The sequence below is a fragment of the Echinops telfairi genome, unplaced genomic scaffold (assembly GCF_000313985.2).
Source record: "Echinops telfairi isolate 266 unplaced genomic scaffold, ASM31398v2 ScPeMD7_18;HRSCAF=68, whole genome shotgun sequence".
NCBI lineage: Eukaryota > Metazoa > Chordata > Mammalia > Afrosoricida > Tenrecidae > Echinops > Echinops telfairi.
The window spans coordinates 77,322,956-77,341,476 of NW_022103915.1; the positions used below are offsets into that span (position 1 = coordinate 77,322,956).

The window sequence follows — 18,521 nt, forward strand, 5'->3', positions numbered from 1 at the left end:
TATTTAGACCTCTATAAATGCCCTTTGCCTCCTAGTTCTTTCCTCTATTTCTGTTTACTTCCCTCTTGTCCCACTATCATGAGAATTTTCAATCTTAACTGTACCTTTCCTGTTTGTTTTTCATCTTCTTTATTTTTTGAACTTTAAAACTTAGCATGTGTTTACTTCCTGATATTTATTTGGTTTGTGTTTGAAATGCATGCAGGTGTTGACATTTGGTGTTTGCATTGCAGTTCCCTGAATGTGGCTTCTATGGACTGTACGATAAGATCCTGCTTTTTCGCCATGACCCTACCTCTGAGAACATCCTGCAGCTGGTGAAAACTGCCGGTGATATTCAGGAGGGCGACCTTATTGAAGTTGTCTTGTCAGGTAGTAGGCTGTTTTTTTCCTTCTGTGTGTGTCGATTCATGATTTATATTTGAAGAGTTCTTACATGTGTGTTGTGTGCATGCACACAAATGAAGGTACTTAAAAAAGCATTGCTATAAAATCATATACATCCGTATTAAAAATCTCAAACTGTGAAGCTATTATTTCTTGACCTAGACTCCATCTAGGTCTGTACACAGGGAGCTCTGTTGGCATGGCGACCTATGTGTTGGGTGGCTACCCCCAAGGTCAACAATGGGAAAGCACCAGCCATTTCATGGGAGAAAGGTGAGACTTTCTGCTTCTGGAAAAATGTACAGCCGTGGAAACCCCAAGGGACAGTTCTAGTAAATTTGTAGAAGTCACAGTAGGCTCGATGGCACCGGGTCTCAGTTTAGGTGTACACAATTTTGAAGGTGGTATTTCCGTCTCTCCAACTCTTTCCCAAGCATTCTGCACTCTTTGATTTGCATGTCAAAGAGACAGTTGGGCATCTTCGGGTATGCTCCTTTTCAATATTCTTTGATTGGGGGAACACAAAGAAGCCAGGAGGGACGAGAGCAGGGCTGTTGGGTGAATGGCATATTTCCCAACAAAATTCTCCTACACCAGCCCTTGATAGCCTCACCATAACCTCTGAGCTGACTTCTGTGCCTGGAATTTAACTCATCGAGCAGATCCCCAGGAAGTCACAGTTTTATTCAGACCATTTTCAAAAGGCACCCGAATGTGATGCAGGCAAGTGAGAAGTTGTCTGCAGCCATCACTGAACAGACACAGCAATAGACTTCAACAATGTTTTGTTTCCAGTAAGCCTATGTGTATGAAGTAGAATGCCTACTTCATACCTAGTAGCACTACCTTCGGACTTACTTCATGTATATAAATATCAGCACATATGTATGTATCTATATGCATGTATATAAATTTTACTGTGGATATGTATATATAATTTAAATATATTATTTTCATAATTCCTATTGCACCAGTGACCTTTTTCATATTCAGTTGTTTTATAAACGTCACCAATATCTCCTTCAAAATAGTTTCATCATCCCAACAAGAAATCCCCAATCTACCCTGTTCTGCCGGAGAAAGATGAGGCTGTCTGCTCCCATAAAGAGTTACAGTCTCAGAAACCCACAGGGCCAGTTCTGCTCTGGCCTATACAGTTGCTATACAGCAGAAGTGACTCAATGGCAGTAAGCTTGGAGCTTGAAGCTACCCTTTTCTGAGCCCCAGCTAACCTCTAGCTTTCCATATCTATGCATTTTACATAGATATATGAAATATATCCCATATGTACTCGTGTATAATACGAGCTTTTCAGCACATTTTTATGCAGTGTTTGTGGTAAAATTAGGTGCCTGGGCTGATATTAAGGTTGGCTTATACTCAACTATATACGGTAACATTTATCCCTCTGCATCTGATTCACTTCATTTAGCATAAAGTTTTCAAGGTCCATGTGTGTTGTAGTATATACGAGAACATCATTGCTTTTTATGGTTATGAGTAGCACATATACCATATTCTATTTATCTACTCATGTAAAAGTGCACTTTGGTGTAAAATACCTGTTCGCATTTCTGATTTCAGTTCTTGGAGTTACACACCCAGGAATGCCATTGTTTGGTCATATGGCAATTCTGCATTTAACTTTTTGAGATGCTGCCAAACTTTTTTTTCCACAGCAGGTATACTATTTTACCTTCCGAACAATTATGTACAACGGCTTTATTTTCCCTGCATTCTCACCGATACTTGTTAAGTATAGGTTTTTTGTTAGTTAGTTTGTTTGTTTGTTTTTTTTTTTGGGGGGGAGGGTTTGGTAATAGCCATCCTGTGGATCAGGCATGTTAACTCATTGTGCTTTTGACTAAAACCAAACAAAAAACTCCCTGCCGTGGAGTCGATGATGCATGACAGTGACTGCTATAGGACTAGAAGTGCCCTTGTGAATTTCCCATCTTTCTCCCCAGGAGCTAAGAGTGGTTTTGAACACCTTGCAGTTTGATGCCCAATTGGTCCAGGTCTCCTCCTGGTTTTGAATAGATGTATGCTTCTAAGGTGATGTTAAATACATATGTCAAAGTTGGCTCTAATAGGAGATTTTGGGGCTCTTTCTGGATGAACTTTTAAGTTTTTTATTTTCCTTCTTTAAGGATAGCAGAAGAACTTTTAAGTTTTTTATTTTCCTTCTTTAAGGATAGCAGAAGATTTTTCTTGAAATTAGCTGCTTGTGTCACCAATAATCTTCCAGTTCCTCTGTCAAGCTCATCCTCATTCCCTGTCTGGACTCCCTTGGCTGGCAGCGAAAGAATAGAAAGCTCAGTAGCAGTGAAGATAAAGCAGATGTGCAGGCGACAATTGCACTGAAAGTCTGGGAACCAAACCGATGAAAGCAGATCATAGAAGCCATGGAGTGAAAAATCCAGTAGCCCCGAGTAAGCGAGAACAGAGAAACAATCAGAGCTCAGGTGTTAGAGCAGGTAAGATCAGATCAGGTAATAGCTTCAATTTGACAGCGAATGCATGGCTTAGTGCCCTTGGTTCCTGAGAGATGCTGAATTTCCCTCTGCTCAGACTTGACATTTCTTGTTTTATGATTTAGAAGCTAGTAATAAGACTGTCCATTGATACCGAGAAAATGGATGTATTTAGCTTAGAAAATACCGAGTGCCAGACAACCACTATGGAGAGGCTCCTTTCAACAATGCTCAGTGAAAGAATCGTGAAGTTGTCCAGAATGTTATTGTTTATTTTTGCTAAAAATACTTGTGGAGACATTACTGATTTCTTTGCATGGCTTCTTTCTCTCTTCCGGCCTCCTTTGCTTGCTGTCTCGTTGGCGAAAGGCCGTTGTGCAGAAGCACCTTTTAAAGGAAATCTATTAGCTTTAATGATTCTAGACTCCATTTTCTCAAGTTCTCATTGATCGTCTACCATTGAGTGAGGGATGACATGGCTCCCTTGTCTTTGTGAAGCTGGAGCTTGCAAACAGATTTCTTGCTAGATAAAAGTCATCATTGTTGTTTATGGGGTAGCCAGTTGCTAAATAAACAAACTAAAAATGCAAACGCTTTAATGCCCTTTTATTATTATCTTTAAAGCTATTTGCGTTGACTGGCTTCTTCCATTTGCTTTCCTTTGGCAACTTTGACATTTGCTGACTGTTCATGTCCTTTCAATATTAGGGACTAGACATGCTGCTTCCTAAGTTGACTGTTTGTGGACAGTGGAGACTGTGTGAAATAAATTATTCAGAGAAATCATGAACTGAATTTTTTCCCCACTATAATCCATCTTAAACTCCCAACCAGACTTCTTTGCAAATACTGTAATATGTCTTATGAGCTTTTTATTTTAACTTATGGCAATGTCCGGAAATATATGAAATTTTTTAAAAGTATATTGTGAAGTTTAATATACTTTTCTTTCAATTGAACTTTTGTTATCAAGCATTTTATAGTTGTACCAGACAGATTGAATACAACCCGTGTGTGGGTCTCACTAACTGGCTACCCCGCAGTTAGTGAGTCGCCTGTTCTCCCCCCAGGTTAACCTGATGCCTCCCTCTGAAGTTCCCTCGCTGCACGTGGAATACTATTCTGTCTCCCTTTCGTTTCTCGTCAGAGCAAGGCCCTCGTGGTGCTTATGCTTCCATTCTGTCACCATCCACCATCATATCTGCCTCTGCTATCTCTGGCCATGATTGCTACGAGGGCTTTTAAGGGCATACCCCGTTCTCACCAGCTTTCCCACCACAAAGCTCAAGAAATACACTGCAACTCTGAGCACCTCTCTTTCTCTATATATTTAAAAAGCCATATCGTCACCTGGAACCTTAGAACCCTGGTATCACTCTACAAAGTTTCACTTCCCCAAGGTCACTGGACTGAAAATGATGCCATTTTACTTCGACCTTCAGCACTTCCTAGTCATCATTGTGGGCAGCAGGTTTCTTACCTCTCCACTCGGACACTGAGGGTCATGATTAGCGCAATGGATACGAAACAATCTCCCTTCAACTTCCCTTCTTTCCATAGTCAATGCTGCTTCCCCCATCTCCTCGCCTTTTCCTCTTTCTGCCCTGAATTCATAGTGATTAAATGCCCGGTATTTCTTCCTCTGTCTTTGTGTCTTTACCCCATTTGCAGTCTGTCTCTCTTGTCGGTGATGCCATACGAAAGGCATTGGCTCTAATTTCTTACTCTTTGCAGAAGTGTCGAGTGAAACGGACCTCTTCGGCTTCCCTAGTGCCACGTTAGGATATTTTCTATTTAACCTTCCCTCCACTCCAAGTGATTCCCATTTTGCTTTCCCGTGCCACCTTTTGATATCATTGCTTTGAGATGATTTATTTCTTTGAAAGCATTCTCCCATTGAGCCATGGGGATAACTTCAACACCAGACTCCTATTGTTGCTTTTCATGTTTGCATTGGATCATCGCTGGGGTTATGAAAGTATGTGCTTATGATGCTTCCGATTCTTTGCTAGTATTGTCATGGTCCGCTACCCGGCAGCATAGCCCCATCTTTGCCTCCACTGATAGGACCCGGTTCCATTTGCGAGAGCCTCCCTTCAAAGCACGATTCGTCTCTGCTCTAGTCTGCCGTCTTGCCGGTCCCCGACCAAAGACCATACCTCCCTTTCCTGTCTTTTTTCACGTTCATTTGTAATCGTTAGCCTCCTGTCATTCTGTCGGCTCCATAGGCCTCTTTATTTTTTTCTCTCACTGCAGTTGGTCTCCTCCCGCTCCATGGACGTGCTGTCCAACACTCTGGGAGAGGTTCAGTTCTCACTACCAAATCTTGGTAGGAGCTCTGGGGGCATAATGCTTACTGGTTGGGCTGTTCACTGCAAGGTCAGCAGTTGGAAACCACCGGCCGCTCATTAGGAGAAAGGTGGGATTTTCTACTTCAGTAAAGGGCTACAGTCTTGGGAACTCCCTGGGGGCAGTTTTATCTTCTTGTCCTGTCGTGTTCCGGTGAGTTGGGGCCGGTTCGGTTGCAGTGAGTCTGAGTTTCACTTTACTTCTCTGTAGAATGAGTTGTCCTAACATCCATTCTCACTCTTCCCGTTCCTGAGCTGCATGCACCTGTCAGACACCCAGTGCCCAGCGACATGCCTCGGGAAAACTAGCTGAGCCACATGGTTCCAGGAGCTTCCTCCCCCATCACCTTTTTTTGTTTCTATAAATGAGGTCTCCATAAGTGCACAGGAGTCGATTGAGTGAATACAACCACCGGACGGGAAGTTACTACGTACACCAGAATTCTTGGACAAAGAAACGATATTTGTTGTAAATATTATTTCTTGATAATAGCCTTAAAGTCAGCTGAAGTTTAAGTCTCTCTATGCATTCCCTCTAGTCCTGGAAATAAATTAATGCCTTGAAAATAGGAAGGGTCGGATAATATTATAATTTGTGGTAAGGCCAATGATGGCTACTTGGGTGCTTTATGCCATTGTACGCAAAGGGGTTTGGGTGACGTATGCATGCCTTCACCTTTCCCGGAGGGAGGTGGGGACTCTGTGATAAATGTGTCATCTCCTGGAGTGGAGGGCAAAGATGAACTTAAGTGGGCAAGGGCAGTAGGGGGCAAAGCACAGGGCATCATGTCTGCTGCCTTAGACTAGTGCCCTAAAGTAAACATGCTGTGAAAAATGTGCTCTTAAAGAATACAGTTTACTGTGAAATTTTGCTTCTCCAAATGTTCACATTTTCTTGATCACAATTTAAATTTCATGTTGTTTCTTCAACATAAACATAGTCTGGTTCTTTTTATACATAACCTCATATCAACCAAAGCATTTTCTAACATAGGATTTTTGTGAAAATTTGAGAAAAATCTTTTTAGACGGCAGAAAGAATGTTCTCTTGATGATAGCCTTTGCTGCCGAGATTTCTCAGCCGCTCTTAGTTGCTCGGGGAGTTGAAAATGAATTCGGCTGCTCCTGGCTAGTATGCTGCGTGTTTTTATTCTTCCCTTTCTTCCTGAAAAAACATAGCTAGTGTGAGCTCGTGCTTTCAGCCTCAGCAAGTTAGGAAAGGATTACTCACGGTGCCTGGGTTGGGCTATGGAGAAAATATTGCGTGGATGTTCCCCGACACACACACACACACACACACACACACACACACACACACACACCATCCACCACCACCACCACCACCCCACCACCACCAAACTCTTTTGCCCTTTAAGCAAAGGAATTTCATTGTTGTTATTGCTGTGAAGTACATAAGGACTGCAAATGGAGATTTCTCATACCAATAACAAGTTCAAGTGCATGATGTCGAACTATAAAATGATGTCCATCATAGAATTTATCTGAAGTCTTCTTCATGACTTGCGCCTGTCAAAGCTGGAAATGAAGCCGTAGCAAAGCCAAGGAATCACAAAATATTACTCACCTGACTCGAACCCTCAGTGTTGGTTGGTTTAGTTTTGCCTTGTTCCCCACTAATGTGTGGATCTATTTTGTAGGTGATTCAGATGTGAAAAAGCCAAACACTATCAGAATTTCTCCAAAAAAATTCCCATTTTAGTGAGAGCCAAATGTTAAAACATTCCTTCATCTTTCACTACAGTAAAATTTCAGACTTCCGTTTAGTGTTTGTACAATCGATTGTTGTTGTCGGGTGTCTTCCAGTCAGTTCTGGCCCTGCAGGCCTGCGTACCAGAGAACCGAGCCGCACCAGCTCCTGCACCAGCGCGGCTGCGATTGTTCTTGGGCTGGAGCCCATAGTTGCAGTGGCCCTGTCTGTCCACCTTGTGGAAGGCCTTCCTCTTTCGCACTGCCTCTCCGCTTTCCTAGGGAATGTGGTCAAGAGTTTCGGTCTTCCTTGGAAGTGACTATTGTAGGTAATTCAGACAGAGGCGAGGTTGCTTCTCTCTCGACAGGGTCCGACGAGCTGAAATACAAGTGCTGAAGGAAAGACACAATCTGGTGATTCAGTCGAAGAGGCCTCTCGCAATCTCACTGTTATCAAGTCCGTCCGACCCAGAGCAACCCTGGAGGGCCAGGTGGAACGGACTTCCTCTGTGGGTTTCCCAGATTGTAGCTCTCCATGGGAGTTGACAGCCTTGTTTGTGCCCAGCAGAGTTGTCGGTGGGTTTGAACCGCTGCTTCATAACCCCTGTGCCACCAGGGCTCCTTCAGAGACCTACTAACCTAACAATGAAGGGTGGAAATGAAAAAACGAAGAGGACTGTAAAGAAAACTTCAGTCACTTAATAAGAATTGTTTACTTTCCCTCATCCAAGTTTTGCCCTCACCTTTGCCCAGCGTTTCTATCAGGTGATGCGAGTACTTCCCCGAGGTGCCGAAGAACCTAGTTGTTGGTGTGCAGTACTAATGATTTTCTTTGAGACTGTATAAATTTCTTTAGACCTTGCAGTTGGTTTACTTTTTCAATCAAACAAGGCATTTATACTCAATGTTAATATTAGTAATAGATAGTAATATGTTAGCATAGATAGCATGATTTATATGGTTTTTTTGTGAGTCTGCAATTCAAGTGGTATGCATATTATTGAGTATAATTTCCAGAGCCTTACCATATGGGCTTCTCACTATTTATATCTTTGCCAACACATTTGATTCATCTGTGTCTTTGTTTTGTAATCTACACATGGAGATAGCGCTGCTTCCTCCATGAAGATCATGGCTGTGAAGCAATCGGGCTTGCTAGGAGTAGGCATCCACTAACGGTAGTGAGGTTTTTTGGAGTCTTGCCTCAGGTCACCGGCTTTTGATTCAGCTTGCATATGTATTTCCGTTTCCTTCATAATGACGCTGGTAGCTAGAGGAGCTAGATAACATAAAAGCTATTGAATTTAAATTATATCTTGCCTACACCTTGCAGAGAGCTTGGATTTAAGTCTTGGATCACTATTCGCAGCATTTTGACTTCAGTTTTAAGCCTGTTGAAGTTGGACCTGCAAACAGAAAGGCTTAGAACCCTGTTTAAAACATCCCCGCTGTAGTAAGACAGTTTATATTTCAAGGAAACATTTTGGCATTTGTAACAGCAAAAACAGTAGTGAGCCATAAGAACCATTGGCCTGAGTTTTATCGTAGAATCATTATCCTTCTCTTTCTCATACAAAATTCTAAATATTTAATACTCATGTAATCTGTGATCAGATTAAGAAAACCATACCAGGCTCTTCTTTATAGGGTTACCATAAAGAATTAAAATATATAGTCAACATGTCTCCCCTTTAACCAAGATCTCATTATATTATTTCACAACGTTTCTCAAAGCCCATATAGTGCTGTGGTTCTGTTCTCATCAAATCACCTGGCTAATCGTAACCTTATTGGACAGAATAGTACTACCCCGTACGGTTTCCAAACTGTAGTCTTCACAGATGCCGACTGCAACACTAGTCTTCCGAGAGACTGGTGGGTTCAAAGTGCCTAATTTTGGTTAACATCTAAGCACTTAGGTCTAAAAAATCTTTATGACCATGTTTTTCTATCATGATAACTTGTTGCCTAACCAATAAACCATGAAAATGTATGGCAACAACATTCTAGCAAGACCTTTCTTTCTTTTTGAGAAAGTGTGAAAGTATTAATTTTTATGGAATTATGCTAGTCATATCTATTTCTGACTGATACAATACACTACTGTGCACTGTCTATTTCTTTCTCTGTGACATGCAAGTGGAAGAGCATAACCCTTGGAAGGATGTATTAGGTCACTGCATTATTATTTCCCTCAAAATACATTATACATACCATTTTGCTTGTTTTTTAGAAAGCAGCAGTAATCAAGGGAAGCATGTCCCTAGTCCAAGCACTTCGCTGGTCAATACTGTTGTAAAAGTCATGGCCTTCAGTGCTCTGTGTACTATTCACAGTTGATCCCTGGTGGCATAACGAGGTAAGCAATAGGCTGCTAATGGAGATGAGGCCATGTGGCCATGTGGTCTTATAGTGATGGAAACCCCATGTTGAATTGGTATGAGTCAGAATGGACTGCCTGAAAGGGGGCACATCATAAAATACTAGCCATTTTCTATTGGATTCCTGTAACTGCTGGATTTGTTCATGATCATGCCCAAGTACTAAGTAACACAATTACTACCCCACCCGATTCACTCTCTCTTTCTTGAATAAGACTGTCCAACCCTTGCTATTTTCCGTTTAAATAATCTTGGCTTCATTCTGAACAGAAAGATGTATGCCAACGCCCCCACCCCCACCCCAATACTAGTTTCTTTTGGCGTCATCAATTTGTTTCTTGTCTCTTCTTCATCTGGAGTCTCAGTGTCCCATACTTGCACTATTGTGCTGTTGTTAGGTGCTCTCCAGTTGGTTGCAGCTCACAGTGACCCTGCGAAAACAGAACAAAACTCTCCCAGTTCCATGCGATCCTCACAATCATTGTTATGTTTGAGCCTGTCTATGTAGCCACTGTGTCGATCCATCCGGCTTAGAGGTCTTCCTATGTCTGTTGCCCTGATACTTTACTAAGTAAAATATCCTCAAGGGACTGGTCTCTCCAGACAGCAGATGCACAGTACTGGAATGCTTCTAGGGAACATTCTGGCTGTACTTCCAGACAAAATTGTTTGTTCTTTTGACAGTCCACAGCACTTTCAGTATTCTTCTCCAGTGTCATAATTCAAATGCATTGATTCTTGTTCCGTTTTCTTTATTCAGTGTCCAACATTCACACAAAGATGAAGTGATTGAAAACACCATGGCTCGGATCAGACACTCCTTAGTCCTCAAAGTAACATCCTTGCTTCTCACCCTCTGAAACAGACTTGTGCAGCAGGTGTACCCAATGCAGCATGTTGTGTGAGTTCTTGTCTGCTGCTTCTCTGCGCATCGACTTATGGATCCAAGCAAGAAAAAAGTTCTTGAAAACTTCAGTCTTTTCTCTGTTTATAATGATGTTACCTCTTGGTCAAGTTGTGAGAATTTGTTTTACTTTATATTGAGTGGTAATTCATACTGAAGGCTGTAATTCTCAATCTTCATCAGTAAGTGCCACAAGTTCTCCTCATTTTTAGCCAGCAAGGTTGTGTTATCTGCATTTCACAGATGAAAAATATGCCTTCCTCCAGTCCTGATGCCACATTCTTCTCCGTATAATCCAGCTTCTCTGATGATTTTCTCAGCATGCAGATTGAATACCTATGGTGAGAGGATACAACCTTGATGCACATCTTTTCTGATTTTAAACTCTGTAATGTACCCTTGTTCTGTCTGTACAACCATGCACTGATTCCACATGAGCACAATGGAGTGCTCTGGGATTCTCATAATTCTCAAGGTTATTTATACTTTGTCATGGTCCACACAGTCAAATGGCTTAGCATAGTCAACATACCACAAATAAACATCTCTGGTACTCTCGGCTTTCAGCCAAGATCCATCAGATGTCAGCAATGATATCCTTCATTCCACGTCCTCTTCTGAATCTGGCCTGATTTATAGCAGCTCCAAAGTATTGCTGCATCTTTTGTTGGATGATCTTAAATAAGATTTTGCTTGCCTGTGATATCAATGATATTGCTCTATCATTCCATTATCCGGTTGGGTCCCCTTTCTTTGAAATGGGTACAGACATGGGTCTCTTCTCCTCAGTTGGCCAAATACTGGTCTTCCAAATTTCTTGACAAAGATGAATGATGTCTTCCAGTGCTTCATTAGGCTATTGGAACATTTTAATGGGTATTCCATCAATTCCTGGAGCCTTGTTTTTGGCTAATGCTTTCAGTACACCTTGAACTTCATCTTTTAGTACTATTTATTTTTCTTCATATGGCTATTTTGTGAAATGATTGAATGTAAACTAGTTCTTTCTGGTACGGTGACTGTATTCTTTCCATCCTTTGATACTTCTTGCATCATTCAATATGTTGCTCATAGAATCTTTCAGTCTTGAAACTCTTAAATTTTTCTTGAATTCTTTCAGCGTATGATATGCTGAGTGTGTTCCTCCTTTTTGGTGTTCTTATTGTAGGTCTTTGTATATTTCATTATATCATTTTATTTTGTCTTCTTTAGCTGCCTTTTGAACTGTTCTGTTCTTAAATGATAATGCTTGTATTATTGTTCGTGATCTTCACTCTAAAGATAGCTTTATACTTCAGAGTCTGGAAGGAATAAAGACTGATACTCTGAGGTATTGGCCGACCTTTCCTGCTGCTTCCTCTCCAACTCACCCCCTACAGGGGAGCTTTATCCATCTAGCAGAACTGCGGCCTGTGCCTAAGGGTCCATGAAAACAACCTATAGGAAAGGTCAGTCATGGACTCCAGCGCCGTGCAGATCTGGATCTGCACAGACCTCTGTCAGGGTACTGACAGGGGTTCTCAGCAGGACACATGAAGTCTCTCTCCCACACATTCAGCCCCAGGCCTGCATCTTCGTCATCTGGCAAGAAGATATCCAGCCAGAAATCATAGTTTGTTCTTCTCTTCCCTTTTTATCTATTACCTCTTTAATTGAAAACAGAATTATAATTGTCACAGAGATAAATAGAAAATACCACAAGGCCGATGAAAACCACAGAAAGAAGGTCTTTCCTGAGTTTTCTGCAACTAAATTGTCTTATATTTGATTCTCAAAGTAGAGGCTTAATGTATAGTCTTCTCTGTGATAATCTTACCATGTTATAGCCTCATTGTTATAATACAGGAACTCAGAGGGATTTGTATACTAAAAATACTTCTAAAAGAGATTAAAAAACATTGTAATATTTGTATTGGTTCGGGCACGAATTGGTTTACGTAAACACTAAAAAAGTCATATTAGTCTCTCTTACCAAACATGAGTAATTTGTGGCTAATATTAAAAATATTTACAATTTTTGGATTTGATATATTAGATACCAACATAAGTGAATTAGGGAAACTGATCATTTTGTAGTACAAAATATCTTGTAGGAAGGAATATTGCCTTGGCTCAATTCTCAGAGGGGTATTGGCTTCTTTCTTTTCTTTCTTTCTTTTTTAGGTGCAGTAACTCATTGCGTAGGACATAGGATCTTTTAGAGATGGTTTTAGAAAGGAAAGAGTCAGGGAAAGAAATAGATTACTGCAGCATCAAAATATGGTCCATAGACCTGGTATATCATTTCCTTGATGGATGACTTTATCTCGCATTATTCCACAAACATCAATATTGTTGTTGTCATTCGGCGCTGTTGAATTGGTTCCAACTCACGGTGACCCTGTGTGAACGACAGAGAGAGACACTGCCTGGTCCTGCTCCCTCCCTGTAACTGCTGCTCTATTGGAGCCTATGGCTTCAGTCAGTTTGTTAATCCCTCTCGTGGGCGGTCTTCTTTCTTTTTTTGCTGACCCTCTTTTTGTGCCAAACATGGTGTCTGTTTCCAGGGACTGGTCACTCCTAATAGGATGTTCAAAGTCCATGCGATGAGGTCTCACCATCCTTGGTTCTAAGGAATCTTCGGCTGTGCTTCCTCCAGGACATGGAAGTGTGTTCTTTGGCAGTCCATGGTACTTTCAGTACAGTTCTCCCACGCTGCAATTCAAATGCATCACATAACAGTGACTTATAAGAACATCAGAACCTGCCAGATATTGGCAATAAGTGTTGTTAATATTTAGTTAACTATATCAGTTCAGAATTTTCCTTTAATGATATTCTTAAAATGTTATCATCATTCCTCATAGATAACTTTGAATCAGAAGAAAACGTACTTTTGAAGGTTACGTTTCTTTTATATAATGTCCTACATGCCTGTTAGGGAACTGATCTATCTGGAAATTTGGAAAATGTACATAGTGGCATTACAAATGCCTTTTAAAAATATATTGATCAGTATTTCTCAATCACTATCAATGCTGATCAATGATTTCTTGGTCATATATGGAGTTTCCCCTCCCCTCGCACCATGAATACATAGTAAAATGTTTTTCTGACTTTATTCTATGATTTCATAATTCCTAGTAATATGAAAAATCAGAACACATCTCTTTTAATATTCAGGAGAACTTAAAGGGAGGGAAAATTTTATATGATGAAAAAGAAATCAATGAAATAATGTGGTTGAAAGTTGCCATTGTTTAATGCATGACTATTTGATGCCTGTTTGGCTATGATTTTTTGCTGTTGTTTTAGGTAAACGTTTGGGATGCATTTGAAAAGCTGCCAACTGATCCTTTGATGTTCCGTGATTGGTGGTTCATAGCATTTTTAGTTCAATAACTCAGCCTTGCCACCATCTGCCCAGCACTCTCATTCTGCTGGTTGGCAGGCCATTTATTTGCTTTTAACATGCAACCCATATCAAAATCCCTCATAATCTGCCAAAATTAGAATTGCAGCTGTTTTAAGGCTTAAGCAGCAGTATGGAAAAGTAAAATAGAAAGATGCATTTGAAAAGAGCAAAACTGCAGCAGAACATATTTGTACCTTCATTTTTCTAACACATTTATAGCCTGTTACTCGTGCTTGCTTCAGACTCAAAGTTTAGTCACTACATGGCTATCTCGAATACCTCCTTTACTGTGTACATTCTAATTCAAGAAGTAGGGTTCAAGCTCTCGTCCTGTGTGTTCTGAAACAATTTAATCTTTTTATTTCCTACAAAATGTAAATTTTCTTTTTACCCCTGAATCCCATGTTAATCTATTTTACCCAGGAGATTTTTGTTTGCTTGTTTTATTAAGGCTGAAATCATTATAACTTGATAATCCTAAGAACCTGATAACCCTAAGAACATGATTTTGTAGATCGGTGTAGGGAATTCTCCATGAGGCAAGCAGGGTCTTGGTACAGAAAAACTGTACACTTCTCCTCTGCCCCCATAGCACTCCTATGATCCTGAAAAGGAACAATACCTCTGTTTCAATAAGTTTTCCACAATCAGATTATTTCAGAATGATATATATAAAGAAATAATAAATATCTGACATCAAAAATCATTTTTCCCCCTCAGTAGACTTCCTCACTATGAGACTGCAATCAGATCATTTGAAATTGGTTTGCTCTACCCTTTACACTTGAATACTTACATGAATTTAAAAGTCTAGGTTCGATTCATTTGCTATGTGTTGTTGTTGCTCTCGTGTGACATCTTCCCTTATGTGATATTCACACATTTAAAAATCATTTATGTTTGTGAGAATTGACATGAGAAAATTACTTACTTCCTGTGGATTTAGGGCACAGAAAGAAATGCTTGAGCCTGCCACAAGCTTGCTAAAGTGATTTAGTGAATATGCAGTTATCTTACATCTCCAGCAGGATTAACAATAATGAAGAACCACACTGTGGGTTATAGTTCCTATAAAACAATCTACATAACATTTATTATCCCGGGCATATGGTAGTCACTCTACAAGTACTTGATCCTGATAGATATTCTTTGCTTGGCAGTGCAAGAATTTATAATTGGATATCAGAAGAAAATTAATTCAGGCTTTAAAGTTAAAAGACAATGAATTTAATTGTTTCATCTTCTTTATAGTTCTTTTTAATTAATAATGAAACGGGATAAATATCATCATTTACTATTTTCTTGGCTCTAGTTTCATATCAATGTGACTCAATTACTATTTTAATTACCTAACATTTCAGGGTCATTATATAGCTATGTAAGTCTTTACAGTTAAAATCGCAGGCTTTTCCTTTTCAGCAATTGGCATAACCGTAGCCACCCGTATTCTCTGTAGAATTAGACCACTATATTTCATTAACATTTTATAATGATTATTACAATAAGACATCATGTAGCCTACTACCTTAGTGGTTTAATTCTACAGTTTTAATACATTTCTTTCTCTACCAAAACAAATATTTAATGTTTATATATTGAACTAAATAGATTCATCTGAACTAAATAGATTCATCCTTGAGGGTGTTGTCCTTGAGGGTCAACAGCAATCTAGGGATTAACTCTTGTTTAAATCTCTACTCTGGCTCATTTTATGCTCTTAAAAAACATTTCCTGCTGAGCAGAGCTCTAGGTTTGCCAGCTCTGGTGACTGAAATCAACTTTGCATCTCCTGGAGTATTTAACAAGATGATAGTGAGGCATACACACAAATGCATCTTTCTATCTAAGCAGAGGACTCCTGCTTGTCATTGCTAGTTGCGATGTCTATCCCAAGTGTGCAGAGTAGAATGTCCCATTCGGTTGACAAGACTGTGACTTTTTTAGAAGCAGATCAACAGGAGTATGTTCTGCACTGTTTCTGGGTGGGCTTTAACCCTTTATCAGCCTTTTGGCTAATAGTTAACTGTTAAATCATGATTGCCACCCCAGGACACCTTCAGAGAGGAGATCACGCTCCGGAGAAAGTCTATAGTAAAAACTTTTAGTATCAGGTTTTAATTTAGAATCGTTTTAGATTTAAGAATCAAACCACAGCCATGAAACCAGAAAAGAAAGTTGATCTCACTCCAATTTAATTTCCCTGGTGTTATTGTCAAAAGTAAAAAAAAAAAAAAAAATCAGAGATGGTACATTATTTGAACCTGCCCGTTTGTCCAGTGACATCCTCTTTCAATTTCAGGATCCTGTATAAGTAACGTTGATAAATACCAACTTAGTCTGGTATAAAATATCCCCCAATCTCGGGTTTTTCTCATGATTGATTAAAATTTAAACTGGAGATATGAATCTTTACAAAGAATACCATAGATCTGCATTGCCTTTCTGAGCATCACATTAGATGTCCTCTGAGAAGAAGAAGAAGCTTCAAAGAAATTCATGGAAACAAATCCCACTGCTTTTAATTCCATTGCTTCCAAATGTGTGACACAGCCTTTATGACTTCCCAGAAGTGGCTGACTCTCTTGACTCGGTTAACGCGGGGTTTTCCGCGTATCTTAGGCTGGGTTCAGTAGAGAAGCAACAACCAGTGACACTTATGTATATCTGTGTATAAATGTAATCGTCTATCTATATTTCATTGTACACACATACATGTATACATATAGACATTTATATTTTAATCACCCACACAGTTTTAGTATTCGAGAAATGCTTATTAACAACCTGCAACATGCAGATGACACAGCTTTGCTTACTGGAAAAGGAGAATAACATGAAGTCCTTGCTGATGAAGATCAAGGATTTCAACCTTTAGTATGGATTACAACTCAATGTAAAGAAAACCAGAATCCTCACAACTGTGCCAATAGATAACATCATGATAAATACAGAAAATATTGAAATTGTCAAGGATTTTATGTTGTTTGAAGCTACAATCAATGCTCATGGAAGTAGCAGTCAAGATATCAAGTGACACATTGTATAAGGTAAATTTGCCGCACAAGACTTGTTTAGAGTGTTGAAAAGCAGGTGTGCTACTTTGACGACTAGTATGCATTAGTTAGTCCAAGCCTTAGTGTTTTCAATCGCCTCATATGCTTGTGAAAGTTGGACATTGAATAAGGAAGACCAAAGAAGAAAGGACGCATTTGAATCATGGCGCTGGTGAAGAGTTCTGAGAGTCCCGTGGACTTCCAAAAGCAGAAACAGATCTGCCTTGGAAATAGTTCAGCCAGATGCTCCTTAGATGCAGGGATCATGAGACTTGTCTCAAGTACTGTGTTCATTTTAAATGGAGAGACTAGTATATGGTGCTTGGTCAAATGGAGAGGCAGTGAAAGAGAGGACGACTTTGAATACGATAGACTGACGTGGTAATTGCAAAGAAACGGGCTATGACAAGATAACGTCAGTGAGCATGGCGCATTCCTGGGAAGTATTTCATTTTGTTGTACACGGGGTCGCTCTGAGTTAGAATCAACTTGATGGCACCTAACAACAACAACACAACCCCAACAAAGCTTCTGTTCAATGGATTATATCAGGGCTGTGGTTGTAGCCACAATCTTACAACAACTGACTGTTCATAGTAGATCCCATTGTGGAGTTGACTGCATTGTGGTAGGGAACATAAAGGCTTACTAGATTTTTTTCCCCCTGCACAGGTATGGTGAATTGGTTTAGACAAGTCTTTACCAATCACCCTATTTATTTATTTATTTATTAATTAAATACTTTTATTGGGGGCTCTTATATCTCCCATCACAATCCGTACGTTCATCCATTGTGTCAAGCACAGTTGTACATGTGCTGCCATCATCATTCTCAAAGCATTTTCTTTCTGCTTGAACCCTTGATATCAGCTCCTCATTTCCCCCCTCCTCCCCACCTTCCTTCCCTAGATCTTACTAGATCATAGTTGCCAAACCGAATAGAAACCTGCCCCAGCCACATTCACACAAGAACTAACTCTTACCAGGTTTTCCCACTGGTACGTTGCTGCTTTTTCCTTTTTCAATATTGTTCTTTACAGCGTGTCACAGGGCAAAAGCAACCATGCTTCCTGGTCAGGGCAACGCGTTGATATAGAGTAAATGGAACTGTTCTGGATTAAAGTTGTAGCTCCTCTTCTTTTAGTGATACCAAACCAAAACGTTTGTATGTGTTTTGTTTCTTTGTTTGCTTTTTTTAATACATGGATTAATTTCCTCAGGCTGCTGTGACAAAATACCACAAAGTAGGTGGCTTTAATAATAGAAATTCGTTTTCACACAGTTCTGGAGGCTAGAGGTCTACATTCAGGGCATCAACCCGACTGTACTGTCTCTGTCCACTCTAGGGGGATCAACTTCTTGTCCTTTACATCGGCAGACGTTCCTGGGTGTTGCTTGGCATTCCTTGACTTACGGAGGAACCCTCAAGTGCTGGCCTTTCCCCGAATGTGAGTGTGTCTATATCCAGCCTTCTCTTTGAGAGTTCAGCTTAGTTCAGCTCCCACTCACCATTTCACAGTCTCTAATGGAAGATGATCAGTCTTGGGAACCCACACAGGCAGCTCAACCCTGTCATCCAGGGTTGCTGTGAGTCAGCATCGACCTCATGGCGCTGTTTAGAATGAAAGATCTGGTGATCTACTTCATACAAAATCAAGCAAGCCAATTCCATTGAACACACAGTTATGCTTTGCCAGACATGGGGTTGTCATAAATTGGAATCAGTTGATGGTAACTTTAAAAAGTTTTGTTATTTAAATGAAATTCTTTTGCTGTCCGTGCTCCTCAATGGATGAAACCATTAAGAGAAGTGGTTTTCAAATTTTCGTGTGCATGAGAATCTCCTGGGAGATTTTTTTCCTCATGGGGGATT

The 18,521-nt window shown here is 40.1% G+C and overlaps 1 protein-coding gene across 1 annotated transcript in view; it reads left to right on the forward strand.

Moving 5' to 3' along the window:
• PRKD1 (protein kinase D1) overlaps positions 1 to 18,521 on the forward strand; it is a 178,591-nt gene that overhangs the window by 7,275 nt on the left and 152,795 nt on the right. The window contains exon 2 of the mRNA XM_030884929.2: positions 234 to 372. Coding sequence (XP_030740789.2) covers positions 234 to 372 — 139 coding nt within the window. The remainder of the gene's footprint in view (positions 1 to 233; positions 373 to 18,521) is intronic.